The sequence below is a fragment of the Trifolium pratense genome, linkage group LG5 (assembly GCF_020283565.1).
Source record: "Trifolium pratense cultivar HEN17-A07 linkage group LG5, ARS_RC_1.1, whole genome shotgun sequence".
In the NCBI taxonomy this organism is placed as follows: Eukaryota; Viridiplantae; Streptophyta; class Magnoliopsida; order Fabales; family Fabaceae; genus Trifolium; species Trifolium pratense.
In genome coordinates, this window is record NC_060063.1 from 23005323 (window position 1) to 23028442 (window position 23120).

The following is a 23120-nucleotide window of genomic DNA, read 5'->3' on the forward strand; positions in this document are numbered from 1 at the left end:
TCAATGAAATCATATTCCACCATATAATTTTTCAATCGTATTAAAATTTGGTGTATATCGCAAAACCATCTTTTGAAGCGTTCGAACAAAATATTAGCGATATGAATCATATTCATACAAACACGCTGATTAACAAAATAGTAAACGAACATAGAGAATTCAAAGTAACTAAGTTTGCTCTGATACCACTGTAAGGTTAATCAAGAGGTAGACTTTTAAAACTCTTTTAAAAATCAAACTCAAGAGCGGAAAAACCCCTTTACCTAGAACACTTAGAACAACAAGAATCACTATGTGTTCATATGTTTACCTCTTGAAGCGTCGAGGAGTTTGATCACGAGCGCTGCACGAACGACAAACGCCTCTACTCAGTCCACACGAACAGCCCCTCCGTCTACAGTGCTAGCTGTGAATGATCGGAAGTAGAGAGATTGAGAGAACAAGAAATCCTAGTGCGGCTAGGTTTTCTAATAGTTTTTCACGTGAAAAATAAGTCTGTACAAAGGTTCTATTTATAGAACCACTTGTGTGTACCATTCCTTATGGTGTACTGTATTTCTCACTTAAGTCTACCGTACCTTACGGTGTACCAAATTATAAATGAATCTCATCCATTTAATTAATCTCTCTTCTATCTGTTCTTATGTGTGTGACCCTATAGGTTCTCGGAACGTTGTCAATAATATTAAATCATATATTTAACATTATAAACAGTGAGCGGTATCTAGCAACACATCACTGCTACCCAAGCGACGAGAATGTCATGTGATCTGACGAATCCTTTCCGTGATAACGATCGTGTGTATAATTACCCCTTTGCCCTTATATCTATATTGAACACAAGGCATAGATCGTGTCATCCTTGTATGGTTCAATATCTTATTTCTTGATCCCAGAATATACTGAGTAACGAATAAGCTCAATATCTCATATTGACTTAGTTCGGCGTGGCCACGCATTTTATCAGTCATATTCCATCAAGAGGCCCGTAGATATTACTCCTGTTATGCATGAGGGGCAAATTCCATCTAGGTCACTCATGTCCCTCAGCATGATTTATGGAGTACCCATCAACCGACTTTATAGTCATCCTGTTACGGACAATGTTTGAACGGCAACTAAGTACTCTACTCCACATCTAGGGTCCATAGTGGTTTCAGGTCGAAGGGTGGTATACACCATTATCACTATGAGAATAACTTATGACACTTTTCATAACACACTATGTAGTATTCTCATGGTGGGTCAATCCAATATAAATATTACTCCTAATATTTATATCTATGTGAAGACTTGATATCTCATATCCATGACACGTGAGATGAGGTCATCAGTCTACTCACATAATAGTCTCTATGTTTTACTGTTATCCCACATCACAGTAAAACTTAACTACGGATACTTTAAGAATAGTGTCCTTATGTTTAATGGAGTCTCACTATTAAGTCACACTTAATGTTCCATTAATTAGACTAGCTATTCTAGGGACTTTATTAGTTTGAAACAAACATAATAAAGAAATGCCTTTTTATATATATTAAATATATAAATCAAAGTCATGATACAAAAGAAGATTCTATCAAAACATATTGGCTTTTAGGGCTTACTCCAACACATTCATCATAGGACTTAGAAAATTTCCACTAACATGCTTATAAATTCCCACTTGCCACTATAATGACTTAGTGCACCACTAGGAAGCATCTAGAGAGCCTAGGGAGCAACTAAAGGTCATCTAAAAACCCTCCTAATACTAAAAACGAAAATTACAATAAAAATTAAGAAAATTGGACTTAATTGTTTTCTATTTAGTCCAATATTATTAGACCATAAATCAGCCCAAAGATGCTTCTTATAATGTGAAATGGACTTCAAGTTGGGCTCAAGCATCTTCATCCAAATATTTTTTTGTGCATTTTTTTATAAGTTTCCTTCCACATGTTTAGGGAACTCATGATCGTATCACCTTCACAAAGCTTCTATAAGAGTTCTTGGAGATTTTTCAACCATACCTCATCCTTTTGACCACTCTTTATTTTTCCCATCTGAGAATCACTATCAAAGATCTTTTGATTCAATTTTTAGCTCTGAATTCCTAAACAAAAATTGCTCAAAATACCAAGCCCAAAAACCCCAGAATATTTGTTTCCATTTTCTCTACATCCACTACACCAGTTTGAGATGAAGCAAACATCAAGCCTAAGCGTTCTAAGATGGGGTTTTGAAAAAGAGAGCAACTTGGATGAGTTACTTTATACTTTGTTGAAACCAGTAGATTAATCCGAGAACGTTCTTCCTGCCAAGTCAACAAGTGAAAAGGCAAAGAAGTTCTACTTGAAGATAACCAATTGCTGCTCTAATTTTTAACCTTGACACCTCATTATTCAAGCATTAACATTGGTATTGGACCAACCTCTTCTCAAACTATTGACTAAGATACTTGAGAGATGATGAATTTACTCAACATTGGAGAATGCTCTAAAAGATAAAACTTTTCTCCTCAACCGTCAACCAAGTGTTCTATATTTACAATGACGAGCATGTGGTGAAATTTCAAACAAGTGAGATGCTCTCATCATTAAATCTCAAGTGAGGAAATCCATTATATAAGGTACACAAAATTCTAGAACTACATTTGCATTATATTAAGCTTTAATACATTTATGCAATGTTATTATGTGATTGATTTTATGATCTTGAAATCTAGAATTCAGTGTGAATTTTTCTCTATGCAAGTATATGACTTTAAAAGCTTAAATTGCATATCATTGCTTGTTAATGACTAGTATGTGCATATGTTTAATTCATATCTTTAATGCACTCTTTGTTCTTACACTTTTTCATGATTTTTGTTCATACAATGGAAAATAATCTCTTTCAAAATATCATGCTAAGTGTTAAATGAATGAACATTGTTGCTATGCAAAATCATCATTCTACACCTTTGTAAGCAAAACATTTTCAAAAATGCTATACTCATATTGCTATCAAATTTTTTGTTAAGGGTTATTTTATCAAGTTAGATTTTCTCCATATATCTTATTCACATTTTTCAATGATCAATTTTATTTTGACATACCAAAAGATAATTTTATTTTAAAATTAACACTTGTCTTAATTTATTTTCATGATCTTGTGATAAATATTTTAGAAGTTCATGATCACATCGTTGATAAATATTTTTAAAATACAAGTTATGTTATGTGCTTAATGAAAAATTATCCTTAATGATCAATGAATAATTTTTGGAGCTAGTCTCTTAATTATCCTTCATGATAGACCAAAACTTTTAGAACAAGAAAAATGACATAAAACTCGTAATTTTGATAACCAATTATATGTCATATTTGTTCTTACATAAGTCCGACTTATAGTATACTTTTTTTTATGAAAAAACATTTTTTCTATGAGTCTTTTATATGTGCACCGCTCTCAATATAAAACTTTGGATGAATCCAATTTTGTTGCACATCTTGATTAAGCCTATAGTTTGCTTAATTGATGATTAAGTAGAACTTTTTGAACATGGCTTCTCAAAAATTGAGATTGTGTTATGTCTTATGTAAAAGATCCTCCTTCAAAGATTTTAAATGAATATCCATTTTTGTTGGATTTATTATTTGAAGAACTTTAACAAGAGAACATATGATTGGTCTTCATGAGAATAATTTGTGTGTCTACTCTCCATAAAATTAGAATTTGGTCTAAGAATAATAGTTCTTGCACATTGTCTAAGAATTTGGTCTAAGAATAATATTTGACTTCTTATTAACATATAAAAGTATTTTTTCTACACTTATGTGTTATGATAGAAATGTGATCAGATGTTTTTACATAAGACCCTCTTGAATATTTTGCTATAAAAAAAGAAACATCTTCTTCATGAAAATATTTGGTAAGAGAGAAATTCGTTTTTGACATGTTGTCAATTTACTTTGATTTCAAAGTTTTTCATATGCGCAATTTTCTCTCTAATTTCAAAATTTTTGGACAATTTTAAATTATATTTTATTGTTAAAATGACCACAACATAGTCTTGTCCATCATTTTTTTTGGAATGATCATGTTTTAAAAGAAAAAAGTTACCTCTACCCAAATTATTTTGAAACTTTTAGAGAATATTCATCTCATAAGATTTAGGGGGAGTTTTTCTAAATTTTGAGAATATTTGTTTCTTTAGAACTTGCAATATCTTTGAGGTCAAAATCCTTTTTCAAATTGAGAATGTATAACATTATCTTTTAAAATCAAATATGTTTACATGTGATTTAATCATTATTCATGTTGTGATTGCAATATTTGATTGAAATGATTATTGATGATCATACATGCTATGTGCTTTAATGTTTAAATGCAAACTTGATAAGTTTGATATATGAATGAACTTCTCAACTTCATGCTCTATGTATGCAATGTTTCTTACATTTGAATCCTATCATTGCACTTCATATTTAAAATTACTCCCAATACTTTTTGATAGATGACAAAAGGGGGAGAGATATATATGATGGGAGAGAAATGTTAGATGAAACTAATTAATGAAGAATGTTATGAATTAACCTCTTGCATGTATTTAGGGGGAGTTTAATTAGAATGATAAGAATTAAACCCTTGCATGTGTTTAGGGGGAGCTTAATTGCATATCTACGAACATTCTTGCATTTGTTATTATTTCCATCCATAAAACATAAGATTTATTCAAAAGGTTTGTCATCATCAAAAAGGGGGAGATTGTTGAGGCAAAATCCATTTTAGTGTTTTAATGACAACAAACCTTATGAAATAAATGTTAAGTTTTATGAATGGTGATCTACTGATGTTTGCACTTGAGTTTTTGTTGAAAGATAGGTAATGACAAAAGTGGACAATCTAGAAGCCACTCACATCAACAAGTGCATTTTGTATACTCAAGCAATGAAAGAATCGGAGTAGCATCAGATGATCATAACAATAGCATCACAAGCTTCATGAAGATTTTTAAAGGATGTTGTTTGGATCATAAGAGGTTTCATTTGAAGATTCAAACAAGAAAGCAAGTTTCATGGTTAATAGTCTTCCTCATCACCACAAGGTTCACAATGAGCTTAAAGATTCAAGGAAGAATATGAAGATCATAGTTGATGGAAATACTTGCATCACAAGCTACACAAGAACATATTTGATGTTATCATGTCAAAACTCACATTGAGTTTTGTTACATGCTTTGAGGATTTACTACTACAATTAACATCAATGGAAATGATGCATATGTTGAAGATCTTCAAAACCTACTCAAAGTTTCATCTTAGCTTCTCAAGACAAGAATGATCTAAGAATGATTTTCCATGAATTTACAAAGGAGCTTATGCACCACAAGGCATAAAAGTTTTAATCATTGTCTAAGCTAGAAAATGATAATCCTCATGATGAGTACTCCCACGCCTCCACTAAAAGCATCTCAAAGTACTCAATGAACAAGTAACAATGTGTGCAAAACATCAAGAGGAATTGTGGAAAGTTTTGCAGCAACATGAAGATCCCTCTTTAAGAAAATCTTGAGATACTGTTTTAAGAATGATCTGAGAACATTCTTAACAGACAGACTGCAGTTTTGAATATAAGCACGTTTTGGTATAAGTGCTTTTTGATCTTTCAAGTCAACTAAGGACAAAACAAAGAAGCACTTTACAATAGATTTATGGACCAAATCTCTACAGGATATAATCTCTTTTGGGATCAACAACAAATTGATGGAAATTAAGTATATGCTTTCCTAGTCATAATTCATGCAATGGATTATGAGTTTGATCTTTCATGATCTTTTATGGTATTGATCAACCAATGGAAATATCTGATCATATATCATAGGCCAATCAGATTGCATCAACACAGTTTGATCTATGAGTTGTGATGTACTTGCAAAAGGACTATGTTGGAACATTCTTCAATGATGTTGTCATACAATTACATTTTTGTCTCACATGCCATGGTACTATTCCAGCTGTTTTATTCTCAAGCTAAGCCTATTTCTGAAGTGTCCTTAAGGCTAGTAAACAGCTGCATATCACAAAGGAAATAGAGATGAAGCTTCATCACACTTGTTAATGCAGTCAAGACTGGTTCAAGACTGATTCAAGAACGTTCCTGCACACAGTTTTGCAAAACCACCTCCAACTGTCATGAGTCCTTTTACTGAGGTTCCAAACGGCTATATCTGACCTCTGACATTGGAAGGAAGCAGGAAACAACTCATTTGTACTTGCCAACACAGCTCACACTTCTTTGGCTCTTGTGGATCAAAGCAAAATTTAGTTCAAGACTGTTTCAAGAATGAGCAGAGAATCTGGCAATTTTGCAGCAGCTGTCTAAAGCATCTTTGGCACTGAGTAACAGTTATAATTTGCTCTCTAACTGATATGCTTGAAGGCCAAGACTCACACATAAGGTTGCATCTATAAAAGGCATGCTAATCCAAGAGAAAGAGCAAGAGTTCAAGCTACAAATCATCAATTACTTGTTTTTGTCTACAAGTCCTAAAACTCTTCTTTCATCACTCAAACTCAGGCTCTTCATTCACATCATACTTCTGAGTTTATTGAGTGTTTCTATTTGCTTCTCAAACAACCTTTGAGTTTCTACAAGCAATTTTCTCAAGAGACCACTTTTCAACATAACCCACTTTTAAGTGGTTATATCTTTGTCTCTCAATTTTACCACTCACACTCCAGCTCTCTATCAACCTATTGGATCACAATATTACTGAGTGTATTTTGTATAAGCTTCTCAAACTAGTTTTGAGTTTTTGTATAAGCTTAAATCCAGAACAACTTCCCTTTGTAAAAAGAAGATTGGCTCAAGTCAATACGTAACTATTGATTGAGTGACACCTCTGTAAGACTGAGGTAGATCAAGCTTGTAGGGATTGGAGGTTTCTGATCGTGGTTTAGATCAAAGAAGATTTGTATTTGAGATCGGTAGTATCTCGAGATCATAGTGGAAAACTCACAGGCGTGGGGACTGGACTAGCCCAGGATTTGGGTGAACCAGTATAATTTTTGTGTGTGAATCTCTCTTACCTTTAACTATTTATTTACTGCAAACACACATCACACAAACCACTTAATCTACATTCACTTTGAATTCTCACGCAGCAGAGAACATTCCCAGAACAAGCTCACGCAGCAGAGAACATTCTCAGAACAAGCTGTTTTATATTCCACTAACATTTATCCAAGTATACACTTGAGATTATTTTGTAGAGTGCAGGATTAATTTTAAAAGGGTCACAATTCAAACCCCCCCTTTCTTGTGACTATTTCTTCCACTTCAATTGGCATCAGAGCTCTGGCTCTAAGGTTTGAGCACTTAACAGTGTTAGAGAAAAAGATTCAGGAAGAAGTGATGTCAAAACCTGCAAATCAAAGTGCATGCCGTAAGTGCAAAAAGAAGGGACATTCCAAAACAAAATGTTCTCAAAACAAGAAAATGCAAAGAGTGCTCGCTTCCAAGAAGAAATTCATGATGACAACAAAAGGTGACTTTGATGATTCAAAAATAGAACAAAAAGGCAGCACATGTCTAATGGTAAATAAAGAGGTAACAAATTCTAAACCTTGTTCTTTATGTATTGAAAGAGAAGTTGAATTTAATAGTCTTCTAAATGACTCAAACTCTCTATCTCAAAAGTGTACTTTTCTAGAAAATCAACTATTTGAGATGAAGAAAGAAAATGAGAAATTACAAATCTTGAATGATAAATATTTTAAAACTATTCAAGAATTGCAGTACTCTCATCTTAAATTGTTTGAGCAACAAAAGATTTTCAATGAGAAACAAATCACTTATCATTTTCCAAAACATTCTACAATTCATGAAGAGGATGTTGTTTTAAAAGAAAATGTTTCAGATTTGGAAAATGACATAACAGGTTGTGTAAAATATATAGAAAGTAGTAATTTTTGACAAAACTAATTTAGGTTGTAGAACTTTTCAAAGACAAAAGTCACATGAGAATTTTTTTGATCCTCATAAAGATCAAAAAATACAAAGATACAAATGCTCATACTGTTACAAATATGGTCATATTGAATTCTTTTGTTTTAAGAAAAAATTCAAAAGAAAAGAACATTCTCATCAGAAACGAGAACAGTCTCATAATGTTCTGAAAATGCACAATCCTTTTATTATTATTGTCATTTATTTTATTGCTATTTACTTTTATGCAACTCTCTCAAACAAACAAAGCGAATGCAAATCATATTTACTTACTAAATTCCTAAGCGAAACTAGTAATTTTGACACAATCCTTGTGGAGAATGATAACTTATCACTTTATTACTTGGTTGCGATTCTGTGCACTTGCAGAGCCACCATCAATAATCATTTTTTCTTATTTCAAATTATAAGCAAAAACAAATAATTTTTATCATTTTTAAGATTTACTTTTACTTATTCTCATGAAATTAAATTGCATTTAATTTATTCTTTCTATTATTTTCTCTATAATCAATAATCAATAACCAAATAAAAATTCTTTTTACATCTACTCATGAAATTTATTTTAAGAAAAACACAAATATTCTCTATAATCAATATATTTACTTTTTTTTTAAATAAATGTGAAGTTTTTTTTTGTTGTTGCATTTGAGTACTTTCTAGCTAGATAGCTCTAAAATCATTGGCATCCTAATAAACTCTCGAAAGCATGGTCCAAAGCAATGGAAAAGAAGTAATTATAACAAATGTAAAATTTTCAAAATTTATTGTTGAATTAAAAATTTATATCTTATAGATCATCTATAATTTTTTTTATAGAAATTAAAAAGTTATTTGATATGTTATTGAAACTCATCAAAATTAAGGTATTTAATAAAATCACATAAACCGTAAATCTTGATGTATTTCTGTTGGATATGCCTTGAAATCTCAGTTACAAGAAGTCAGAAAAATCTTTGTTGAATCTTTTTGCATCTTTGATGTTTTGAAGATTTTTTGGGAAAAAAAATATATTTTCTTGGAAGATACTTTGACTTGGATTTGTTTTATTTTAAAACAGATTTGTTACTAATTTTTTGGCATATATTTTTCTATAAATAGGGAGTGCTTTATTCATAGAAAAATTGAGAGAGAAAGAGAGTAGAGATGTAGAGGCAAGGATTAGGGTTTGCCACCACACAAGGGCTAGAGTCTTAGAGAGGAAAAAAGGTTTTTTCTCTTGGTACAACTCTAGGGTGAGCGAACTATCTTTGTGGTACACCTTGGGAAACACTTATCAAATTGAGTCTCTTGGCCACGGGAAGAGATTCGGGATTTGGGTAGAATTAGGATTAATTCTTGTAACTCAATTGGAACTCTTTGTAAAGTTACTCGTTTGATATAGTGGAACGGAGGGGCTGCTCTCTCCCCCAGACTAGGTCATTATTGGACCGAACTGGGTAAACAAATTATCGTGTTCTTTCTTCTCCTTTATCTTGTTTATCGGTTGTTATTATTATTGCTTATTCCGCTTAATTATTTGGTTGCCGTTCTATTGCTCCACACATCAAGTTCTTTTATTGGTGTGATTTTAAGACGAATTCACAACAATTGGCGCCCACCGTGGGGCATCGGAACAATTTGAAGTGAGCACCATGGGTTCTAAGTCGGATATCGAGGGACTTTCCAAAAGCAATTTGGAACTGTGGAAAGTGAAGATGGAAGCAATTTTAATGTTCGGGATGATGGGTAAAACATGGAGTGTTGTTATTCGGTGCCTCGAAGATAACGAGTTAATGGAGATGGCGAAGAAGGTTGGCCTGGAGAGGCGGTGGTAATAATACTCAACATCAGCCTGGAGAGGCGGTGCTAAGAATACTCGGGTTACTTCTGAAACAACAACTTTATTATGCGGAGGTGCTAGTGGAAGTTGAGATTCGGTGGAGTGTTGAGTCATGGACGTTGAATGCTCCTATCACGTGTGGTCAAAGAATGAATACTTTGAGGCTCTAGAGCTAGTTGAAGGTGGAGTTGTTCATCTTGAAAACGGAAAGCTTGAAGGTTCAAGGTATGGGTTCAGTTTGTCTTACGAAGTTTGACAATCGTGAGTTTCTTTACACGATGTGAGGTATGTTTCTGAACTTAGATGCAAAGATAGTTGGTCATGCATCTATAACTAGTGGTGACTCTCATAATGTGGTTGAGTTGTGGGACTTCGGGTGGACCTGTTAGTGACATGGGTTTAGTTGGACTAGTGAAAAAGGTTTACTAGGTGTTGAACTGAACTAGAATTATTGGAGACTAACAATAGCTTGAAGTATGTTTCAGAGGAGTTGAAGAGGTCTTGCGTGTTACAAGGTGGAGATCATGGTGGGTATACTTTGGTGGAAACTCAGTTTGAGGTGGAGTCTTCCAATAGTGGTAGACAGTCAACATTAGCTCTTGGCTATCTAATCGGAGATAGGGAGGAGAGTGGTATTGTTGAACCAAAGGGGATGACCATGGAGACCTTGTGGGTTATGTTTCAATTGTGTCTGAAGAAGTGCAAGACCTTGAGAGGATCTTCAGGGAGGCAATTGAAAGCAACAAATGATCAGACTTGGTAACTTGTGAGACTGCTGGAGGTAGTTGGATACAAGGAGAGTTTGATGTTGCAGCTTGTGGAACCGCCTAAAATTCCAAGGTTGGTTTGGAGCCAAGCAAAACTTCGAGAGTACGGAAGGCATTCCGGGGTCGAAGAGTGGTGAAGGCTTGTAGGGCTATCGCAAAATCCCATGGATAGTCGGAGGCAAGCGATTCTTCAGGAGGACGCAAAAGGCACAATCCGGGGGCTGAAGAGGGATGGTGGAGCTTGTTGAGCTATCTAAAATTCCGATGATAGTTGGGAGCAAGCGTTTCTTCAGGGAGGTACGGACTTGACCAGTTCGGAGTCTGAAGAGGGTGCGGTGAATCTTGTGGAGCTACCTAAAATCCTATGGTAGTGGGATGCAAGATCTTCATGAGAGCGGAAGGCATTCCGAGGATGAAGAAGGAGGTACGATCCAGTGATCTTGAATAGAAGATTCAAGATGGAGAGAGCAGCACGGTGGTTGATGGGATCACCATCGATTTAAAGGCAAGGTGGAGAATTGTTGGATATGCCTTGAAATCTCAGTTACAAGAAGTCAGAAAAATCTTTGTTGAATCTTTTTGCATCTTTGATGTTTTGAAGATTTTTTGGGAAAAAAAATATATTTTCTTGGAAGATACTTTGACTTGGATTTGTTTTATTTTAAAACAGATTTGTTACTAATTTTTTGGCATATATTTTTCTATAAATAGGGAGTGCTTTATTCATAGAAAAATTGAGAGAGAAAGAGAGTAGAGATGTAGAGGCAAGGATTAGGGTTTGCCACCACACAAGGGCTAGAGTCTTAGAGAGGAAAAAAGGTTTTTTCTCTTGGTACAACTCTAGGGTGAGCGAACTATCTTTGTGGTACACCTTGGGAAACACTTATCAAATTGAGTCTCTTGGCCACGGGAAGAGATTCGGGATTTGGGTAGAATTAGGATTAATTCTTGTAACTCAATTGGAACTCTTTGTAAAGTTACTCGTTTGATATAGTGGAACGGAGGGGCTGCTCTCTCCCCCAGACTAGGTCATTATTGGACCGAACTGGGTAAACAAATTATCGTGTTCTTTCTTCTCCTTTATCTTGTTTATCGGTTGTTATTATTATTGCTTATTCCGCTTAATTATTTGGTTGCCGTTCTATTGCTCCACACATCAAGTTCTTTTATTGGTGTGATTTTAAGACGAATTCACAACAATTGGCGCCCACCGTGGGGCATCGGAACAATTTGAAGTGAGCACCATGGGTTCTAAGTCGGATATCGAGGGACTTTCCAAAAGCAATTTGGAACTGTGGAAAGTGAAGATGGAAGCAATTTTAATGTTCGGGATGATGGGTAAAACATGGAGTGTTGTTATTCGGTGCCTCGAAGATAACGAGTTAATGGAGATGGCGAAGAAGGTCGGCCTGGAGAGGCGGTGGTAATAATACTCAACATCAGCCTGGAGAGGCGGTGCTAAGAATACTCGGGTTACTTCTGAAACAACAACTTTATTATGCGGAGGTGCTAGTGGAAGTTGAGATTCGGTGGAGTGTTGAGTCATGGACGTTGAATGCTCCTATCACGTGTGGTCAAAGAATGAATACTTTGAGGCTCTAGAGCTAGTTGAAGGTGGAGTTGTTCATCTTGAAAACGAAAAGCTTGAAGGTTCAAGGTATGGGTTCAGTTTGTCTTACGAAGTTTGACAATCGTGAGTTTCTTTACACGATGTGAGGTATGTTTCTGAACTTAGATGCAAAGATAGTTGGTCATGCATCTATAACTAGTGGTGACTCTCATAATGTGGTTGAGTTGTGGGACTTCGGGTGGACCTGTTAGTGACATGGGTTTAGTTGGACTAGTGAAAAAGGTTTACTAGGTGTTGAACTGAACTAGAATTATTGGAGACTAACAATAGCTTGAAGTATGTTTCAGAGGAGTTGAAGAGGTCTTGTGTGTTACAAGGTGGAGATCATGGTGGGTATACTTTGGTGGAAACTCAGTTTGAGGTGGAGTCTTCCAATAGTGGTAGACAGTCAACATTAGCTCTTGGCTATCTAATCGGAGATAGGGAGGAGAGTGGTATTGTTGAACCAAAGGGGATGACCATGGAGACCTTGTGGGTTATGTTTCAATTGTGTCTGAAGAAGTGCAAGACCTTGAGAGGATCTTCAGGGAGGCAATTGAAAGCAACAAATGATCAGACTTGGTAACTTGTGAGACTGCTGGAGGTAGTTGGATACAAGGAGAGTTTGATGTTGCAGCTTGTGGAACCGCCTAAAATTCCAAGGTTGGTTTGGAGCCAAGCAAAACTTCGAGAGTACGGAAGGCATTCCGGGGTCGAAGAGTGGTGAAGGCTTGTAGGGCTATCGCAAAATCCCATGGATAGTCGGAGGCAAGCGATTCTTCAGGAGGACGGAAAAGGCACAATCCGGGGGCTGAAGAGGGATGGTGGAGCTTGTTGAGCTATCTAAAATTCCGATGATAGTTGGGAGCAAGCGTTTCTTCAGGGAGGTACGGACTTGACCAGTTCGGAGTCTGAAGAGGGTGCGGTGAATCTTGTGGAGCTACCTAAAATCCTATGGTAGTGGGATGCAAGATCTTCATGAGAGCGGAAGGCATTCCGAGGATGAAGAAGGAGGTACGATCCAGTGATCTTGAATAGAAGATTCAAGATGGAGAGAGCAGCACGGTGGTTGATGGGATCACCATCGATTTAAAGGCAAGGTGGAGAATTGTTGGATATGCCTTGAAATCTCAGTTACAAGAAGTCAGAAAAATCTTTGTTGAATCTTTTTGCATCTTTGATGTTTTGAAGATTTTTTGGGAAAAAAAATATATTTTCTTGGAAGATACTTTGACTTGGATTTGTTTTATTTTAAAACAGATTTGTTACTAATTTTTTGGCATATATTTTTCTATAAATAGGGAGTGCTTTATTCATAGAAAAATTGAGAGAGAAAGAGAGTAGAGATGTAGAGGCAAGGATTAGGGTTTGCCACCACACAAGGGCTAGAGTCTTAGAGAGGAAAAAAGGTTTTTTCTCTTGGTACAACTCTAGGGTGAGCGAACTATCTTTGTGGTACACCTTGGGAAACACTTATCAAATTGAGTCTCTTGGCCACGGGAAGAGATTCGGGATTTGGGTAGAATTAGGATTAATTCTTGTAACTCAATTGGAACTCTTTGTAAAGTTACTCGTTTGATATAGTGGAACGGAGGGGCTGCTCTCTCCCCCAGACTAGGTCATTATTGGACCGAACTGGGTAAACAAATTATCGTGTTCTTTCTTCTCCTTTATCTTGTTTATCGGTTGTTATTATTATTGCTTATTCCGCTTAATTATTTGGTTGCCGTTCTATTGCTCCACACATCAAGTTCTTTTATTGGTGTGATTTTAAGACGAATTCACAACAATTTCAATAACATACCAAATGATTTTTAATTTCTTTAAGAACTTTTAATCCAACGATAAATTTTATAAACTCGTATTCGTCATTACTTATGCACCACACACCACGTAAACTACTCTTTCATATTAGACAAAGTCTATGACCCTCATTGCTAAGTTCAAATTGCTAGCTAATAAATACTCCATCCAATGGTGGAGCTAGAAATTTTTTAAAGTAGTTTTGCACTAAAAAATTTCCATTTTAAACAAAATATATCACTTTTGCCAAAAATTAATCTTTAAAAATTTCAATTTTTCTCTAAACTAACCCCTAAAATACCAAAACATTTGGATAGTTTAAGGTACAATTTATCAATAACCCCTAAACTAACCCCTAAAATATCCGTTTTAATAGTTTAAGGTACAATTTATCAATTATGTCCTTATTTAATAACTACACTTCACATTTTCCATAAAATTTAATCGAGAGAGGAAGAGTGTATATGCTAAATTTATTTAAAAATAGAAAATAAATGGTAGAATTGAAAAAAAGAATATAACAACCCATTATCTTTGTTGGAGAGCTTTATACTAAAGTTCGCTAGCCAGCACCTATTTCCTTCGCGCGAAGTATGATTCAGATTTGTTAATTCAAACTAAGCAAATTACGAATGCGGTGTATCCATCACCAACTTCAGATATAAACCCCACATTTCAGCATATAAAGCATCACAAATTTCAATCTTTTTAGCTTAGCCTTTATCTTCATAAACATTATAACTGTTAAATTTGATCAATTCTGACCGCTTTCGAGTTCTTTAATTAAATGAAAATGAAAGATATAGTTATTATAAATTCAATAAATTTTTGGTTCATGACAGCCATGTACACTAGTATTAATTATTCCCCAATTAGAAATTGATTTAGATCTTTCAAGACTAATAAAGTGTGGAACCAAACTTGCACCACTAACTCTTCCAAAACATAATGATTATAATTAAATAAGAATATACCACATCCACTAAACATCAAATTATTAGTGCTTAGCTTGTGACACAACCGTGGCTCAAAGTGATTGCTGTTATACTTAAAATCAAATGCTATTGGTTTATGCTTTATGACTACACAAACTATATACAAAAGGGGATGAGTGTGTTTTATTTTGAAAGGAAAAGCTATAAGAAGCAAAGATTAATTAAAGAATAGATCATTGCGTAACCGTTTTGGTTTATTTATTTTATCATGTTTTAAATAATTTTGGGTTGGTAACATACGTGGTGGTGAGATGACAAATCTTTGTCCTATGTAACTGAAACATTAAGGTTCTTTGATTGCTTTGGTATTGCTGCTCTTAATCATTTTATGGTTACTTCAATGTCATTGGAAGTTTTACCAGAATTATTCGTATTTCTTTTATATGTCTTGCTATAATTAAAATAAGTTCATGTTGACTAGACTAAAACATTTAATTTAAGTGGTTAGTGAGTTCGATTGAAATGAATTGTTATCAAGAATTCGAGTTCGATTTTTGGTAAGAATAATTTTTGACCAAACTTTTTTTATCTGAACTCTTTCTTATGGAAATCATAGGGTCAATACCAAAAAAAAATGCCATGCATGCTAATTAAGATATTGAAGGTCAAAGTGGTTAATGAATTCTCTACGGGATAAATTGATCGATAAATTCCGAGTTCAATTTTTAATAAGAACAATTCTTAATCAAATTTTACTTACATTGCAACCAAACTCTAAATTATTATGAAAAAAATTTATTTTATAAATATAAGTCAAACTACCGCGACCACTACTACAAAAGAAATCATGACATAGATAAATTTAGCATTTTATATGATTGATTTATATATAAAATTATATATCATGAATTGAAGTCCACTATTGAAATCTCTATTGACCTCTATAAATATATAATTTTAATGAGTGTGTTTAATATAAACTTAAAAGTTAGTCTAATTTTTTTTTATTATTTTTAGGAAAATATAAATTTTATGATAGTAAAAAATTAAGACAAAAAGAATATTTTATTAAAACTTTTAAAAGTAGTAAAATTTACCTTATTGATCATATTAAACTGCCTAAATTTTTAGAGAAAAGGGTTCTCAATAATTTAAAATATAAGTAAAACTTAACCATAAATTGAATAACTCAATAATTACACCCAAAAAACTCTACGATCCGTTTGATGAGATAAAAGGAAAGTGGGAAAGAAAGAAAATACGTAAACCGAAATATAAACTTAAGTTAAATCTTAGTTCAAGTTTGCGTTTTTTTCAATTTTATTTCTTTCCAACCAAACAGATGTATGATATATGACACAACATGCAATTTATTAAGGTAATAAATAGAAAGGTCAAGATCTGTTCACTCCCCTTGGTCTTTCTTTTGTTCTCCTTTTGTTTCTTTGAAGCCTCCTTCAGTTGGTAGTATCTTAACCGAAAATTAAGGAGAACCTATATATTGTTATTATGAGAATATATAAGGGTGGCACATAGGCGTTGAAATTGAAAATAGTAGTAATTGTCACATGTGTTATGTTATGTAAAGGCACACTCCAACATCATAACTATCTTTACTACTATATATATATATGCTCACTAATTTGTTCTTGTTTATTCTTTATTTTTAAAATTAATACAACATTAATAATTTGTTTTATTAATATAACATTTAGTTATTCATTTCATCCTAATGATGATAATTGATTTTGAGTTGGCTTGAACACGAGTTTATAAGTAAGAAAGCAATATACAAGTCAATTTTGTAAGGTTTAACTCTTAATTTTAAGAATGTATCAGAGTTTCTTCAAGATTTGGATTACTCACTATTGAGTCATCCACCACTTATATCTACGAACAAAACTCAATAATATTGGGCATAACATGATGTGTTAAGAAGTGTCACATGTGAGTTAATCTAAAATAAATTTATAAGTAAGAGACAATGATTTTAGCCATATTTTATGGGTATTTTGTATGCGCTACGTGGCTTTTCAATGAAATCGGTTGGCCATTTATTTATCCCCTATGTGGTTACACTTAGTGATAATTTTTTCTCTTTTTTCCTTTTTGAGTGCTTCCTTTTTTTTTTTCCTTAATATTTTATTAAATATATCTTAATATTCATATAAAACTTAAAATGTCAATTAAAAATAATGAAGTACTACTAATTACCAATTATCTGCCATGTAAGCAAACCAACCCTCCAACTTATTCTTCTCTCTTTATTTTTATAATACTAAATTTTCTTTTCATATGGTCTGCGCCATGTGAGTACAACAAAAAGTTAAGGTAAAGAAAAGGACAAAGCATTTGAAAATAAATATATGTTGTTTATTTAAAAGATTTCTCTAAACCACATGGAGGGGTCATGGTTTGTCTATCAAACTCAAAGAGAAAATTAATAAAGTGGCAAAAGAAAAAAAGTTAGTATGGATGGTTGCCCCATATGGTCTCCACTATTTGCATATAAGAGTTTGAGAGTTTGTAAGTTTTCAACCACAGTCCCTTAATATTGCACATTTGATTTGTCATCTTCCTTGCCGACAAATTTAGTAGATTTTGGAAGAAAATACTAGGGTTTTTTTTGGATGCCTAATAAGTACCCAAATTTAACTGATTTTATATTTATAATTTGCAATGCGGCCGAGGGTCGAACTCAGAACCTAAACTTAGTGCCTTTATATTGTTTGCACATTATAATTATTGACTAATTTAATAATTTCATCTATATTTAAAAAATTATATAAATAAAAAAAATGATATTTTACTAAATTTCAACGAAAAGAAGAGGTATATATAGGAATTCCTGCGCACCACGCACTATGGAGTGCACCACGTAGTTAGAAGTATCACCTACTCTCGTGTAAGCACCCTTCGGGATTATGTATTGATAATTATCATAAGTAGAGATGAGAATAGCTAGACCGATCGGTAAGGGTTTAGGACTTAGCCTATACATCACACTCAAATCTGGTTAGCCTCTTTTTAAATAAAGAAGATTAAAGTTTTATTAGAAGTTTTTTTTAACTAAATTGAAAAGAAGACTAAAGTTTTATTAAAAATCTTTTTAACTATAATCGCGAACTATAAGAAAAAAAAAATTAGGCTTATCATTAGATCAACCTATTTAACTAAATATAATTAATATTTTTTTTATTACTATTATTATCATAGATTTTGTACTTTAGATTAAATTATAAATTTTTAACTTTACAGCAATTTATGTTTATCGGTAAACATTAATTTTTATCATATTTATGTATTATTATAAATTAAAATTAAAATTTTATATCATATAGTCCGTGAAAATGTTCCGTTAAATATGAAAATTGTGTTTAATCTCATTGTTTATTAGCTCGTTAGTCAACTTAAATATAAGAGATGATTTAAAATGTTTACATGAAATTAAGTCATTAAGTATGCTAACAGGCTATAATCTAAAATAGAAAGATATAAAAAATTACAAATCAGACTTAAACCTTACAGGCTTACACTTTTTAAGTTAGATTTAAATCTTAAAAATCTAATTCGGGACAACATATTTCCACCCCTAAGAAAAAGTTGTCGAGAAAAGGAAATTATAACTAAGACTTAACTAATAACTATAATCATAAATTTGTTACGAAATTGATTTTAAGAAACAACAAGATATAAGTTATATTAACCCAAATGTAAAGGAGGAATGCTATATGGCACGACCCCACAATTCGTCGGAAATGCACGACATGTGCGCTGGTGTATATATTTTATACTATTTCACATAATTTTGTGAGAGTATAGTACTAAATTATAATGTTTGTTTTCATTTAGACATTTTAAAAGTTAAAATAAAAAATCAATAATACTTCAAGTGAGTTTGGTTTTATTTTTAGTTTCTATAAAATATTTCATCAAGTTTTGGTCTTTTAAATATTTTCTAAGTCTCCAAAGATATCTCAAATTTTAGTTTTAGTCTCTATAAAACATTTCAACAAGTTTTGGTCTTCAAATATTTTCTAACCTATTTTTTGTCATCTTTTTCGGTTAACTCGTATATATCATTCAAAATTTTAACTTTTTTTGCGGTGTAGTTTAATATCAAGACAAAGTTTCACAAACATAATTTTTTTTAGAAATTTTTAATTGAACTTTATATATAAAGTAAATACACATAAATAAAAGGTAAACGAACAACAAGTTGTCGCTAAAAAAATTCAAGGCATGAATGTTTACCCAAAAAAATTAAGATAGGGGAGTAATTATATGGTCATCACCACATTACTATAGCGTCGTGTGCTTTGACGACAACTATGTGTCGTGCTGTTAAGTGTTTTCCAATGTAAAGAGATCATAGTACTTAAACCTAATTGATATTAATCACACACTATAAACTTGGAATAACCATAAACAAGTGTGTAAAAATAAAAAATAAAAAACCCGTAACATAGGAGAGAGCAATATATTACTTTCTATATGCACTCCAATAGTTTGTCTTACCATTCATAAAAGAGTCATTTACATATGAGCCCACAAAAATAAACATTTTAATATTAAAATTTTCATAATTATCAAATAAATAAATGCTTAATAAATCACACCAACAAATAAGTTTGTCTTTAAAAATGTCATTTTTTAATTTGCGTACAAATTATAATGTTATAAATAAATAATAACTCAAAATTCCAATTAAAATTTAATTTGAGACCAAACTATCAATTTTAGAACGGAGAATGTAAAGTTTACTTTGATGAAAATATAGAGATCAAATATATATTTAAATTTTGTCATATATATATATATATATATATATATATATATATATATATATATATATATATATATATATATATATATATATATATATATATATATATATATATAATTATAAAACCAACTTAACACATTTTAAATAATAATTGTTAGTATGAAACTTCACCTACATCTAAAAAATATATATTATAGTGAATTTATAATACTCAACTAATTATTATGATTATGATATTACTTGTACTGTTGTTTGATAGATATAATTTCAAAACAAAAATCATCAGAATGTTAATACCAAAGAAAATATGTACCGCCGAATAATTCATGCATCTTTGTTATGTATTTCAATGGTCTTATTTTTTTTTTTAATTTCATCTTCCTAATTTTTTTACCCATAATTTCATCTTTCTATCATTTTATCTTCATTATCATATACAATTTCTTATGAAAATCTTAATTTCATGTGAACAAAAATTTCGTTTAAAAAATATTGACTTCAAAACCATGGACAAATGAAAGTTTTTTTTATTAAAAATTCACATTCACAAATTTTTAATGGCCCACTTGTCAATGCCCTTTATTTCATAGTACCAAAACGATTTGCTGACATAGTTGAAAATTATGAACTCTCTAAAATGTTAACTTTGTATTTGAGTGTTAATTGTTGTCTCAAACCAAATGATTAAAATCTAGTATATTATTCAATTGAAGTGAGACATGAGACTAAGGTTATAGGGTTATTTTTATGTATGAGTTTTACATTTTTAATAGTTTGATATGACTAATTAATCTATATACATATCTATTATATATTAAATAAATATATTTAAATAAGTAATTTATCCATTTTATTGGAAAGTTTGGAGAGCTTCGAGAGCAACACCACTTTTTTTTTTTTTTGTATGAAAATAGGTTGGATCGAGCAACACCACTTTCTAAGAGAGCAAATGTTTTGCCCTAGCCAACCCTTTTTTTTTTTTTTTTTTGATAAGCAATATTTGGTACTCAACCCTTACAATCCAAAAACAATCACCTTAAATACAACGAAAACAAGCTAAGGGGTTGTTACACCAGTCAAGGAAAGCTACATTATCAATGTTCCTTGATCTACCGATGAACCAAAACCAAGCAATATAAATAATTTGATCTACTAAAGATGAAACATTAACAAAATCTCCTCTAAATATAATATTATTTCGCATACGCCAAATACTCCAAGTTGTGGCCAACCAAATAATGTGACGGAATCGTTCGTTGTTGCTTCCTGTTATTAAGACTCCAAATTGAATCAAATGATTGGGAACATCAGTCGCGGAACAAAAACGTGTGCCCATCCATTTGAATATTTTGCACCAAATTTGCTTTGTAACATTGCAATTGAAAAACATATGTGGAATGTCTTCAGCTACATTGAAACAAAAAACACAGCTTCTCTCGTGATTGTTTGTAATGACACCTTTATTGTACAAAGCTTCCCTAGTTGGTAATTTTCCGAGCAACAACCTCCAACCAAAAATACTAACTTTCGAGGGTACATTATTTAACCATAGAAGTTTCAATGCATTCGCCGTGATTGGCTCAATGTTGCACTCTCCAGTCCTGGGCAGCAGCGCTGTATAGGCTGTATTGACAGTGAAAAAACCATCTTTATGAGGTTTCCACCTACGCCGATCCCGTGTCTCCCTTGACGGCCTAACCTGATCCAGAATTAACAACAAATCGTGAACTGTTTCTGATTCAATATCGGATAGTTCGGTTGTCCATTCAAACTTCCACTTCCAAGTATCTCGCTCCCACATGCCCATGGTTGAAAAATGACCATCTGGTAGTGTGGATTTCACATAAAGAGAAGGAAACATTACTCTCAACGATGCCGTACCTATCCATTGGTCTTTCCAAAAACTGATATCGTTGCCGTCACCCAAAATACTACTAACATTATTACCAAACCAGTTAGCATTATCCATACCTCCCAGACACCATAAATCCCGCCACCAAATTGAAGCATGTTTAAGATTGTCCCTTCCTTCACCATACAAGAAATTAGCTACAAGGGAGCCGTACCGAAACCTCAATAAATCATACCATGGCGACTCGGTATCATTCAAGCATGTCCACTTCCACTTACATAAAAGTGATGAATTGAACAACTCTAAGTTTTTTATTCCCAAACCTCCATTCTCTTTTGGCCAACCCTCTTTCTTGATTGCTTGAGAGTGAATTTCAGTGATGAACTGCTTGATTTTTCTTAAGTGAGTGATGCCACAATTTCACTCGACACTTAAAAAAATTTAGAAATATTTTTTTAAAGGCCGCACAATCAACTTTTAAAATATTTAAGTTTACTTTTTAATGCAAAGTTTATAACTTTTGAATTTTTTTTTGGTAGAGTAATTTTTGAATTCTTAACATATTAGAATTAGTCTATACTATTACTATATGCTTATTGACACATATTAACAAAAGCCGTATAGTCTATATATACTATGCATGTTGGATAGCTGTGATCAATTTTTGGTTTTGATGTGTAACTTTTGCCAGTTCACCTAATTAATTAATTAATTATCTTGTACTTAGTTTCCTCTAATGGCACACACATGATTTGAGATTTGTGAATGGAGTTGACATAAAGTGATCCTAATTATGGCTCCAATTATATAATATGAACATGTACATTTTGTTTTCAAACTGTAGGAATTTTGGCTAAAGCTAGGTACATTATTGATTTGAGTAAAAATCGAATATATGTGATTTATCGATTAAAACTGTGGTTTATGACTTTATGTGAACATATATAATGTGATAATTAATGTGTTTATCTCTTTAACAATACACCCCCCTAAACACACCACAAGAAAACGTGTCTTAAAAAAAACAATGACAATTGTTAATTAATGACTTTTAATTAATTTGATTTATTGATTGAATAGTAATAAAGCCCAATAACCTTATTTTCTTTTTCTTCACTCTACTCACAAACCCCCTAATGATATTTTAAACACATATAGATAAACCATAGAATATATAACAATAATTAGATTATTTGATGGGATTGTCTTGTAAATATAGATCAAATGATAAAAAAATTACCAAGACATTTGAATCTTGAGGGTATAATTGAATTTGCACTGTTATAACCAAAAACTAAAATTTGACGAGTGCCCTAAAAAAAATGGACTTTTTTTATATTTGTATTAGCATATATGATAATTGAGACACAACATAGCCTAGACCACTAGAGTTATAAACAATAAATAATTTCATATAAATACCAAATTCCTTTGTTTCCACACTAACTGATTATATATAGAATGAAACCTAGCTAGATCTCATAATAATGTATAGCTTAATTTGAGTATTAATTTGCTGAAAGAAGTGACCCATTTCCGTTTTTTCCCAAACTCACTTTATGTCTTTATCAT

General features: G+C 32.4%; 1 protein-coding gene across 1 annotated transcript; it reads right to left on the reverse strand.

Moving 5' to 3' along the window:
• Positions 1–20732: 20732 nt before the first annotated feature.
• LOC123886267 lies at positions 20733–21665 on the reverse strand. Its single transcript, XM_045935600.1, has one exon. It carries the CDS (start codon positions 21663–21665, stop codon positions 20733–20735), a length of 933 nt encoding a protein of 310 aa, XP_045791556.1.
• Between the last annotated feature and the right edge of the window lie 1455 nt (positions 21666–23120).

Bases quoted from the DNA above. Each gene is read 5' to 3' on its own strand.
- LOC123886267 (XM_045935600.1), bottom strand. From the start codon at position 21,665: ATGGATAATGCTAACTGGTTTGGTAATAATGTTAGTAGTATTTTGGGT.